At 47.6% G+C, this 10748-nt stretch overlaps 3 protein-coding genes across 5 annotated transcripts; 2 read left to right on the plus strand and 1 right to left on the minus strand.

The window, feature by feature from the left end:
* Nucleotides 1-647: 647 nt before the first annotated feature.
* Nucleotides 648-5322, plus strand: PIGZ (phosphatidylinositol glycan anchor biosynthesis class Z). Of its 3 annotated transcripts, XR_010433076.1 has the most exons (3): nt 658-791; nt 1243-3687; nt 4628-5322. XR_010433076.1 is itself a non-coding variant. In XM_064666340.1 (2 exons), the coding sequence occupies exons 1-2, from the start codon at nt 674-676 to the stop codon at nt 4732-4734; spliced, it is 225 nt and encodes a 74-aa protein (XP_064522410.1). In that variant the 5' UTR covers nt 648-673; the 3' UTR covers nt 4735-5322. The 3 variants fall into 3 exon arrangements, 2 of the variants coding, with proteins under 2 accessions (XP_064522410.1, XP_064522409.1); XM_064666340.1 differs by lacking the exon at nt 1243-3687 and having other exon boundaries at nt 648-791; XM_064666339.1 differs by having other exon boundaries at nt 1243-5322.
* A 1-nt stretch (nt 5323) lies between these two features.
* On the minus strand, nt 5324-6006 carry NCBP2AS2 (NCBP2 antisense 2 (head to head)). Its single transcript, XM_064666349.1, has one exon. It carries the CDS (start codon nt 5938-5940, stop codon nt 5683-5685), a length of 258 nt encoding a protein of 85 aa, XP_064522419.1. The 5' UTR covers nt 5941-6006; the 3' UTR covers nt 5324-5682.
* Nucleotides 6007-6078: 72 nt separating this feature from the next.
* NCBP2 (nuclear cap binding protein subunit 2) lies at nt 6079-9664 on the plus strand. The gene is made up of 4 exons (XM_064666348.1): nt 6079-6302; nt 6402-6583; nt 7365-7503; nt 8095-9664. The coding sequence occupies exons 1-4, from the start codon at nt 6222-6224 to the stop codon at nt 8164-8166; spliced, it is 474 nt and encodes a 157-aa protein (XP_064522418.1). The 5' UTR covers nt 6079-6221; the 3' UTR covers nt 8167-9664.
* Nucleotides 9665-10748: the final 1084 nt, after the last annotated feature.

The following is a 10748-nucleotide window of genomic DNA, read 5'->3' on the forward strand; positions in this document are numbered from 1 at the left end:
GAGCTGGGGGTGTTCAGCCTGGAGAAAAGGAGGCTCGAGGTGACCTTGTCACTCTCTTCAACTGCCTGAAAGGAGGTTGTAGCCAGGTGAGGGTCAGCCTCTTCTCCGAGGTAACAAGCAATAGGACAAAGGGACGTGGCCTCAAGCTGTGCCAGGGGAGGTTTAGGTTGGACATTAGTCAGAATTTCTTCACTGAAAGAGTGATTAGACACTGGAATGGACTGCTTAGGGAGGTGGTGGAGTCACCATCCCTGGAGGTGTTTAAGGAAAGACTGGATGAGGCACTTAGTGCCATGGTCTCGTTGACATGGTGGTGTTTGGTCTCAGGTTGGATTCGAGGGGTCTCCAAGGTGGCCCCAAGATGGCTTAGTTGGCCACAGTGTGGTGCTGACACCACCGAGCTTGGGGCTTTAATCCCCATATGGGCTATTCCCTTACGAGTTCAACTCATTTAAGAGTTGGACTCGATGATCCTTGTGGGTCCCTTTCAACTCAGCACATTCTGTAGACGGTGTGATCCTTTTCCAGCCCAATCCACCCCATGATTCCCTGGATTTCAGCCGGCGGGGCGGCTGATGGGGGGATCGCTGCGCATGCGCGCGGGGCTCCCGCTGCGGCGGCTGTGCCGGCGGGCGGGCGCCCCCTGGCGGCGCGGGGGCGGCGCGGGGCCGCCATGGGCGCGCGGGCGCTGTGGGCGCTGCTGGCGGCGCTGAGGGCGGGCTGGTGCCTCCTGCCGCAGAGCGGGTACCTGCACCCCGACGAGTTCTTCCAGGCGCCCGAGGTCATGGCAGGTAAGGGGCGCGGATAACGCGGGGGGACCCCCGGCGCGCTGCCTCGCACAGCCCCGCGGATGCGGGGGATGCGGAGCCCCGGGCACGGGCGGGTGTTCCCGAGGGATCCCCGGAGCCGCCGGCTCGTTGTCCCGCTCTGTCACACGGCGCTTCCCGCAAGCCGGGCAGGAGCGGGTCCGCAGGGCTGGGTGGGCGGTGGGTTCCTGCTCTGTGCTGTCCACACCGAGTGGCGCCTGCAACCGCATCACCCCGACGAGCTGCTTTTTCCTGATTCTCTGTGAAAACGAACGGTACACTCCTAAAACCGTCAAGGTTGACACCAAGGTCTCAAAAGTCTGAGAGCTGCTCTGCATTGTGATGCCTCTGACAGCAAATAGTATCCCTACTACTGAATTACTGAATAAAATGTATTATGTATTATATGTATTTTTCTTTTTCTCTTCCTTTATAGGAGATATTTTAAATCTACAGGTCTTTTATCCTTGGGAGTTCCTTTCGAGCTTTCCTTGCAGAACAGTTGTTTTCCCATTAATGACATCAGGAGTTACCTACTGGGCAATCAAGTCTTTGCAGCAGCTGGACATATGTTCAAGTTGCATCAACAGCTACACTCTCCTTGTATCACCTCGCCTTCTCTTTACAATCTTTTCTTTCATACTCGACTATAGCGTTTATCGATTAGCCCCTTTCTGGGAAGCAGATCTTTGGAAAGCGCTGGTACTTCTTGCTGGATCATATGTCACTCTGGTGTTTTATACGAGAACATTTACCAACACGCTTGAAGGACTTCTCTTTGCTCTTCTCATGGTACTGGTTTCCTCAAGAAAGTCCAATGGCAGCTCAGTGGAGCCTACAAGCAGTCCTCTCATAGGTGTTATAACAACTGCTGGGTTTTTCAACAGGCCAACCTTTCTGGCATTTGCTCTAATGCCCCTGCTTTACTGGGCAGGTTTAATTGTTGATTCTCAGAGGAGCATTAAAAGTGTCATAAACCACTTTTTGAAGCTCATACTATGTGCATGTTTTACTGCCATTGTTTTCATAACAGCTGATACCTTTTATTTTACCTCTGTGAGCTTAGATAACCTTTTAAGCATTAACAAGGACAGCCTATTTGATGTAATAGTTCAATTACATAAGAAAATGGTAGTAACCCCCTTCAATTTTCTCAGTTATAATCTTAATCCTCATAATCTTGCACTGCATGGAAGTCACCCACGAGTTACACATTTTACAGTCAATGGAATAATGCTCTTTGGGATCTTACATGTTCTGGCCACTGTTGCTGGTTTTAAAATGTTAAAGAAGTATGTCCAGCAATTCATACGGGTCAAATCGTGTTACCATGGGCTGCCTGGGCTATTGGTGCATTCTGAGGGCAATCCAACATTACTGCTGTTTTATTTTGTTCCTTTGGCATTTCTCTCCCTATTCAGTCACCAGGAGCCGCGGTTCCTCATTCCTCTCATCTTGCCATTGGTCCTGTTCAGCGCGTCACAGGACAGAGCTGTGAAATGGAAACACCTCATCGTTATTTTCAATCTTCTCGGGGCATTCCTGTTCGGGTGCCTACACCAGGGAGGGCTGATACCCTGCTTGTTTCACTTGGAGCAGCTCATACATTCTCCAGCACCCTCAAACCATCCAAGGCACTATACTCTACTCTTTGCTCACACCTACATGCCTCCGAGGTTTCTGCTTAATATCAAGAAGACAGACGTGCACGTACAAGTCATCGATATGGCTGGGACTGGAGAAGAAACCCTCTGCCAGACAATAGAGCAGCAAGCAAGCAATTTTACCTGCAGCGACTGTCACATTTTTGTCATAATCCCTGGTACAGTCAGAGCCACAACTGCAAAATGTGGTGTCTCATTCAAGAACGAAACTGTGATATTTCCACACTTATCAATGGAAGACCCACCACAAATGTCCATCCTATCCAGTGGAAATTGGAGAAGTCAGTTAGGACTATACATCCTTCAACTAGACAGAGATCAGCACAGCCTTTAGATTTTAGGAGAACGATGTTTTAGGTTTTCACATCCTTTGGGCACAGTTTGAAGGTGCTGTGAGACCTTCCTCTTCACAGGCCCACCTTCATCACAAGTAGTGGCACTGGGAGCTCTCCTGAGTCTCTTTATTTGTCATGTTCTTATGCTCACCGGTATAGCCAGTTCTGGATAGAATCTGCTTAGAATTTGAGTTATTCAGCCCTATAGTGTTTCATATGAACTTCTGTAATTTTTCCTGATGAGAGAGGATGAAATCAGAGCCCACCAAAACTGTGATTCAAGCTTAGCAGTTTCCATGTGAGATTTATTTTTGGAAGTTTCTATAATCTTTGACAGGGTTTGTGGACTGTGGGGTGTTTACTGATTGTAGGCATTAAATCAGCTGTTGGAGAGAGGTTACAGGGCTAGACAGAAGCTGGTCTGATTAAATAAGATTTTATTTTATGTACTTAAAACTTCATTAGATCAGACTGCAGTCACAGTACAGGCACCAGCACTGTAACCCTGTCTTGGGTGGTTCTGCCTTGAAAAATCCCCAGCACTGATCTGAGAGAATCTGATTTAGAACGTGGAAGATGCTTCAGCCTAAGTACTTGTGCTAAATCCTAAAATCCAAGCTTTGCCTGTTTAACCTTCCTTGCCACAGTTCCATCCTCGTGGACGTGTTCCACACGCACTGCCCCCAGAGCTCGAGGAGGCTCTTCTGTGATGGCATCGAAGCCTCTCGGTGTTCCGCCGCTGCAGCCGGGGCGCTCCTGCCCTTGCACATTCCCGGCGCCGTTCTCGCAGCTGTCGCTGTTCTGTCGCGACTGTGACTCTGGCAGAACGCACGGCGGGCCCTGCGGGGAGCTGGATGGAGGAGCTGCGCAGACAGAAAGCGGGTAACTCGGAGGGATTTGATCCTTTGTGCCGTTTGAGCAGATGGATCTCTGAACAGGCTCACGGCAGGGTCGGAGATCCACCCGTTCTGCTGCCGGGGAGCGCGGGAGGACCCGAGGGAGGAGCCTCATCCCCTGCACCCCCTCCCCTTGCTTAACTGCTCCCCATTAAATCAGCTTAGTGGGAATGACAGGTCACATCCTGGCTCTCCACGGGAGAACAGTCTCATTTTCAACTGGGATGCAAATAACTGGGCTTCAGCTGAGAACGATGTGTGCACATAATAGCACAGCACAACTAACAATCTTTGGTTTTGCCTATGTGAACTTCTGGATCCAAAACATCTTCACATGGAGGGAGGTACTAATTTGGCACATGCATTGTAGGTCAAGCCACTCTCTATGGAACGAATCTGACACTTGAATTATTTCTGCTCACAAAGGTGGTAATGCCTTTGGCAGTTCTGCATCCACACAGCTTTACATAAGGTCTTATGAGCCAGGTTTTCAATAGAGATGAGGATAATATAGGTTGATGCCAGGCTCTAAAGGGATGCTAGGAAAAATGCATGTGTGAAGGGTTTGCCTGTATTTTCCAAACTAGGTGCGACCTAGATTTTTAGGGAACATAGCTCTTGCTCTCTTATAAAGCATTGTGTGTTGTTTCCCCTGTATGTTCATCCACATCCATCACTCTTCATTGCTGATATGCCTGTAATTAAAGGTGGGTGTCTGGGGGGAGGCAGGGGGAGAGGGAGTGCATGTATGTTTGTACTGATGGCTCACAAAGTAATGGAAGTGGTTGTGAAAGCATAGTGACACAAAATCTATTTTCCAAGGTAATTTCCTTTTTGCTCTCTGGGAGAACAGCCATGTGCCACAGCTGGTACTTGCTGTTTTCAGCTTTCTTAAACAGCTTAAATCTTGAAAATTACTTCCACAGAACTTATGAACTCTGGCAATCTGAGGGTGGTAGATCTTGAAACTCTTCAGGGATGGAATGGAGCACATTTCCATGGTACAATGACTGCTCTACAGCTGCACAGGTAACCTGCGACTGAGCCAGAAGAGAACCCGGACTACAAGTTCTAACTCAGACTGACAATACACTGCTTTTGTCTCACCACCCAGGGCTTTGTAATTTACACCACAGATGCAATCTCTCCATCCACGCACACCTGAGTCTTTGTTGGTGGGAGGTTTAATTTTACCAGCAATACTGGAATCTGTATCTCAGGTAATGTACAAGGTCCTTGTCACCTCGGGTGATACAAGGAATGGAAATGATCCTCCACAGTTAACTGAGCCTCAAGTCAGCTGGACCATGCTCTGGAGGAAGGTTAACTGCTTTAGTCTCACAGATGTTGTCATATACAGCATCTGAAGCAAACCAGACCAGTGCACCACATATGATGGGTGCATCCTTTTCCATATTAAGGATGGCTCTATTGGTCATTTTTTCCCTGTAAACCTTTCTTGCTACCACAGACTTGAGGTGTGCTTTTAGGGTAGCTTTTACCTTCCTGTAAGATGGGCATTATCCTATCCATCATCATCGACACTTAAAAGCCCTTTTAGTATCAAAATTGTAACACATGTAGAGTATTACTGCTGTATAGACAGACATTGTTACAGCCACTCCCATGAGAATTGTGGTTTTATTTCAAGTTTCTTATGAAGCACTTAAAAGTGACAATCGTGACAGCGTTCTGGATGATGTTTAGTGAGAGTCTGCTTGTTCCTGAGAACTGTGGAACACGTAAAACGGCGTTGAAATGAAAATCCATCACACTGATGACCAGCAATAGTTTCACATGTCCATGCGATGGAGGACGCACCGTCGGCTCCGCAGCTCGCCGTCCGCCGCCCGGGGGTCCGCGGGTGTCCGGAGTAGCCACCGGGGTCCATCACCCGCCGGCTCCAGCGCGCTCCGAGTCCTGGTGCTGTCGCTCCCGTCCCCTCGCCGGCGGTGCCGCCTCTCCCCACTCGGCGCGTTGCTCAGGGCGCTGTCCCGGGGGGGCGGCCGCCGCGGCCCGGCCCGCGCGGCCACGGCCACCCCCGCTGGCGGGCGCCGTCCTTGAGCTCCCCGAGGAAGGTGTCGCGCAGGCGGAACAGGCGCGGGCCCAGGTGCTGCTGGCCGCGGGTGATGGCGGCGGCGGTGGCGCGGGCGGCGGCGCGGATGGGCCGCGACTCCGAGAGCCGCTCCACGAGCCGCGGGCTCGACAGCAGCAGCAGCAGCGCGCGCCGCAACGACATGGCCGCCGCTCTCGCGAGACCCGGCGCGCCGGCCGCTCCCTCAACGCGTGGGGTCCCCTGCCGTTCTCGCGAGAGCTGCCCCCTCCCCGTGGTGACCGCCACGCCATTGGCTGCGCGCGGGGCGCGTGCGCTTGGGGCGGGAAGGTGCTGGGGGGCGGCCGGGACGGGCAGTGCTGGGCTCGGTGCGCCCTCGGTCCGCCCTCGGTCCGTCCTGGGCCAGGACAGACCAGGCTGTGCCGGGCCGGGCCGGGCCGGGCTGTGCCGGGCTGGACAGCGCCGCCATGAGCTCCGGCGGGACGCTGAGCATCCTCCGCAGCGACTCGTACGCCGAACTCAGCCAGTACCGCGACCAGCACTTCCGGGTGAGCCTTGGCCGGGGGTGGGTGTCGCGCGGTCCGTCCCGATCGGGCCGGGCTGTGCCGGGCTGTGCCGGGGGGTAACGCGGTGTCCTTGCGGCCCAGGGGACGCGCTACGACCAGGAGCGGCTGCTGAGGAAGAGTTGCACGCTGTACGTGGGAAACCTGTCCTTCTACACCACCGAGGAGCAGATCCACGAGCTCTTTGGCAAGAGCGGCGACATCAAGAAGGTCATCATGGGGCTGGACAAAGTGAAGAAAACCGCTTGCGGCTTCTGCTTCGTGGAGTATCCTTGTGCGGGCCGGCAGGAGGGGTCAGGGCGCGGGTGAACTGCTCTGCACTGCAGGCTCTGAGTCAGGGCAGAGTTCTCCCAGGATAAAAGTAATCGTTTGCTAAAGCGTCTTTGGGGGACGCAGGCGTGAGAGAGCTGTGCTGGGTTCACGGTTGGACTCAATGGGGTGTTTTTCATCCGTGATTCTGTGACTGGAACATAGACGGCATATCGAGCAGGGGTAACAGATTGCTTTTGCTGTGAGACTTTAACCCAGACATTTTTTAGGTAGTTGACCTCTGCATTAAGTTCGTATTTTCCATGCCCAAATAAAAAGGTGTTTCTTTTCGTACGAACATAGATGTAAAGTTAGTATTGGTATCTTACATCCCTGTTGTGTAGTCTGTGAAGATCATTCTTTTACATGTGAGTCTCTGAAGATCATTCTGTAACTGGTTCTAGTGAACTCACTAGAGTGGTGAAAGGTTGTAGCATGAATGGAGCCTCACTGGGGCTTCTCACTTTTTAGCAGTAGAACTTTGTGCTGTTAAGGGTGAGCGTGTTTGGCAGACTTAATCCAATATATGCATTTTTAGTGCTTGAATTCCAGCACATTGCCCTCTTTCACTAACAGTTTTCTCAGCTCATATAGCTTCTTAAAAGCTGTTGCTTCTGAAAGTAACCGAGCAGGAACCTGTTTCAAGCAAAGGCTTGGTTTTGTACTCAATTTGATATTGGGTTTTTTTCCATGCGTTGAAAACCGAAGTCCATTTTTTTTCCTTAACCCATTCCTAAGGTATTATGCAAGAGGAGATGCTGAAAATGCAATGCGGTACATCAATGGAACCAGACTTGATGACAGGATCATAAGGACAGACTGGGATGCAGGATTTAAGGAGGGTAGGCAGTACGGCCGTGGAAGATCAGGGGGGCAGGTAGGTTGTTGTTCAGCCTGGGTTTTTAAGGTGACTTTGCCAAATTTCTTGGTTTTGAATGAACACACTTGGAACAATTTCGGAAACAGCAACTTAGAGTCATTGTTTAAGATAATGCTGTGCCTTGGTCTTTAAGATATCTGGTCAATGGCCGTGTTAGCTACTAAGTACAGATAACTTTTCCATGTATTTCACTAAAAGTACTTGCAGAAACAACTCTTGGCTACCTGGGGAGATAATGCTTGTAAGTAAGCCCTGAAAATATAAGGCTGTCGAGATCACACAGGACAGCAGTTGTTCTACCCAAAGTGGAGCTGGTGGCAGTGGCTTTTACTGCTGGAGCACGAGACCAGCCATCCTTGCTTGGACTGCCTTGATTGAGGATTCCCTGGGATGCTGTTGAAAAGGAAGTTGGTTTATGTTGTTCTGGGCTTTTGCATGATGCACTTCGCCTTCAGTTTTGTCAGTCAGCTCTGAGTGGGCACTTATATTTTGTGAGCTCAGTGTGACTATATTCTGATAATGTAAGAGTTTTTGAGAAATTGTTTTTCTTTGTCTTTCCTGGACTCCCCTTTTCCCCTCCTTCGTAAGGTCCGAGATGAATATCGGCAGGACTATGATGCTGGAAGAGGTGGCTATGGCAAAATTGTTCAGTGCCAGTGACTCGTCAGCCTCACAGGAGAACCAAATCTGCACTGTAAATGTCACCAGACACCAAGTAGGTCTGTTGCACACAAATTTATGTCGCTAGAAATTCAGAGGAACTCCTGTCCGTGTTTCTGTGAACATATCCTGTATTCAATACCTCTTCTGTTTTAATGCCAGGATCCAAAGTGTTGCAGAGGACCTGGAAACAAGGTTTTAAGCAATAGAATGTCTGAGGCTTCGGTCTCTAAATGCTGCTGTAACTTACTAAAAGGAACAAAGATTTAGTGTAATGGTGCTTTTTTTTCACTGGCAAACTTGATTATTCTGCCACTGGGTTTTGTTTACATTGGTATCACAGGGTGGGGACCAGTGATAAAGATAATTGGTGGGTGTTTCAGAGATGAAAGAAAAAGGTGCAAAAGAGCCTGAAAAGGAAGTGGAATTTCTAGGGAAATTTTCCAAATTCTAGGAAAGACTTAAAGCTGCAGATTTTCTGGGGTTACTGATGCTGTTACTAGAACACTTTTGTGAACAGCCATAATAAAACAATCTGATTGCTGAGCCCAGGAATCATGTGAAGAAGCAGCCTAGCAGGACACAGACCCCTGCAGTCTTCTATTAAGTGTAATGTGCCTACAAGGGTAGCATGAAGCCAAGTTGTACAGTTACCCCCAAAATGGGATGTTGGAGGAGCTGTGTGTATAAAAAGAAAATTTGTTCCCCAAATACATTTTGAGAAACTTGATTTCAGACAAAGGTGAAAACAGAAATGAGTTTTGGGAGGAGCCTTACTTTCTACTGAGCCTCTCCTTTTTACTGAGCCTTACTCTCTACTAAGAATGGTAAAAGGATTGGATAGATTGGTTTGGTTTGGTTTTTTCTCTTTCCCCCCTATTCATACTGCTGGTTTATATGATGGGATTTTGATGTACTGCAGACATAGGAATAAAAATTGTGATCCCAATATCTGTGAAATTGACCCTCTTAAATGAAATAGTTTAAAAGGAACTGTTACAGAGCTTTGTAATTTTTTATGGATTTCTGAGTTTCTTGTAAATGGCAATTCATAAAGTTAAATCCAAATACTTTGTTGTCCATAACTCCTTAGAAACCTTCAAAGTACCAGGTTATGTAAAAGTTGATATTTAGTCACTGGGGATACTGTTGGAAATCTTAATGTGTTTCTTGTGTACAGTTAGTCACAGCTGTAAATTGGAAATAGAGTGAATAGAACAACTGCTTACTTAGGAAGTGCAGATTTGGCTGGGCTTTGAGGTTTTTTGGTAGCCACAGTAAAACTAGATTTTTTGGGATCACTTGGTGCTGATTTGCAAACAAGAGTTGGAACAAGGTTGCCTTTTCCGATCTGGTACATTTGATTATGAGTTTATAGCCTGTAATCTGCTCCAGGAAGCTGCTGAAGTTTATTTTTCATTGTATCAATTTTGTATAAAAAATGTGTTACCAAAAACTGTAAAGTCACTTTCTTTGAAATAAAGCTGTAACATTAAAATGGTTTGTTACTTTTTTGTTTGTAACAGAATCACTGAAAGGAGCTGTATTCAGACTCATGCCTTTATCCTTTGTTCTAATGTCTTTTAATAAGGAGAGAATGAATCTTCCTTCCCTTCACTGGATTTTCAGTCTTGTTCAATTCTTACATGGATGCTGAAAGATGTTTGGTTAATGCTCTTCATTCTGGTTTGGATTTTTTTGGGTTATAGAATAGAAATTAAATTATTTACTGATATTGAAGTGAATGTAAAAGTCTTTAGTGTGTAACAAGTAATTTTCAATGTGTGCTTCCTTATAAAAACGATACTTAAAATTATTTTTTATTGAAAGTGCTACAGGACAGTCATTCCCAAATGAAATGGAGGTGGTAGGAAGATTTTCCTTCACAACAGTCACTGTCCTTTGCTGCACACGTGCAGTGTCTGTTGTAAGATTCTGTTTTAAAGTGAGATTTTCTGTTTTGAGAGATTTCAATCCAAATGGGATTTAAAAGCACATGATGTCTCATGTGAACTCTTAGGCTCTCAAAAGCACATATAGAGGAAACTGATTGAACAGGGTTTGATTTTTGCCTTCCCTGACTGAAATCGGATCTGCCTCTCATAAAGTTGTAGCTTCACAAAAGAAACTGAATCAAGTCTTTAAAACTTCACTGGGGGCTTCTTCAGCTTCCTGACATGCTGGTGCATTGGGATTAGGTTCTCTTGGAGGGACAAGATCTCCCATGATTTTTTGACATGCTAGTTCATTATAATTATATACACTTTTATGAAAGTGTATTAGCTTTTTGAAGTACTTATCATAATTAGCTACTTTTATGGAATTGTGTCCATAAAGAAAAACAGCAGCTAAGAATATGAGTGGAAGCTTAGATATGCCTTGATGGAAGGGAGGCTGTTGGAAATTAAGGCAGTGAGAGCTTCAGTCCCTCCCTCAGACTAGTGCAGGCTCATGGTGGGGTGATTTATGTACCTCTCTTAGGCAGCAATACCTGCAAATAAGATTTATATTCACAGCATCGGAGTTTTGGTATTACAGGGTAAAATCAGTAGAGTGTAAATTGGAGCACTAAACCCCTTTGT

The sequence above is a fragment of the Pseudopipra pipra genome, chromosome 10, assembly GCF_036250125.1.
Source record: "Pseudopipra pipra isolate bDixPip1 chromosome 10, bDixPip1.hap1, whole genome shotgun sequence".
NCBI classification, from domain to species: Eukaryota; Metazoa; Chordata; class Aves; order Passeriformes; family Pipridae; genus Pseudopipra; species Pseudopipra pipra.

What these genes read in the sequence shown, in the direction of transcription:
- PIGZ (XM_064666339.1), top strand. Translation starts at nt 674, where the DNA reads ATGGGCGCGCGGGCGCTGTGGGCGCTGCTGGCGGCGCTGAGGGCGGGC. An exon ending in GGCGCCCGAGGTCATGGCAG is followed by an intron (nt 792 to 1,242) that starts GTAAGGGGCGCG and finishes CTTCCTTTATAG; the next exon opens with GAGATATTTTAAATCTACAG.
- NCBP2AS2 (XM_064666349.1), bottom strand. Translation starts at nt 5,940, where the DNA reads ATGTCGTTGCGGCGCGCGCTGCTGCTGCTGCTGTCGAGCCCGCGGCTC.
- NCBP2 (XM_064666348.1), top strand. Translation starts at nt 6,222, where the DNA reads ATGAGCTCCGGCGGGACGCTGAGCATCCTCCGCAGCGACTCGTACGCC. An exon ending in ACCGCGACCAGCACTTCCGG is followed by an intron (nt 6,303 to 6,401) that starts GTGAGCCTTGGC and finishes CTTGCGGCCCAG; the next exon opens with GGGACGCGCTACGACCAGGA. An exon ending in GTGGAAGATCAGGGGGGCAG is followed by an intron (nt 7,504 to 8,094) that starts GTAGGTTGTTGT and finishes CTCCTTCGTAAG; the next exon opens with GTCCGAGATGAATATCGGCA.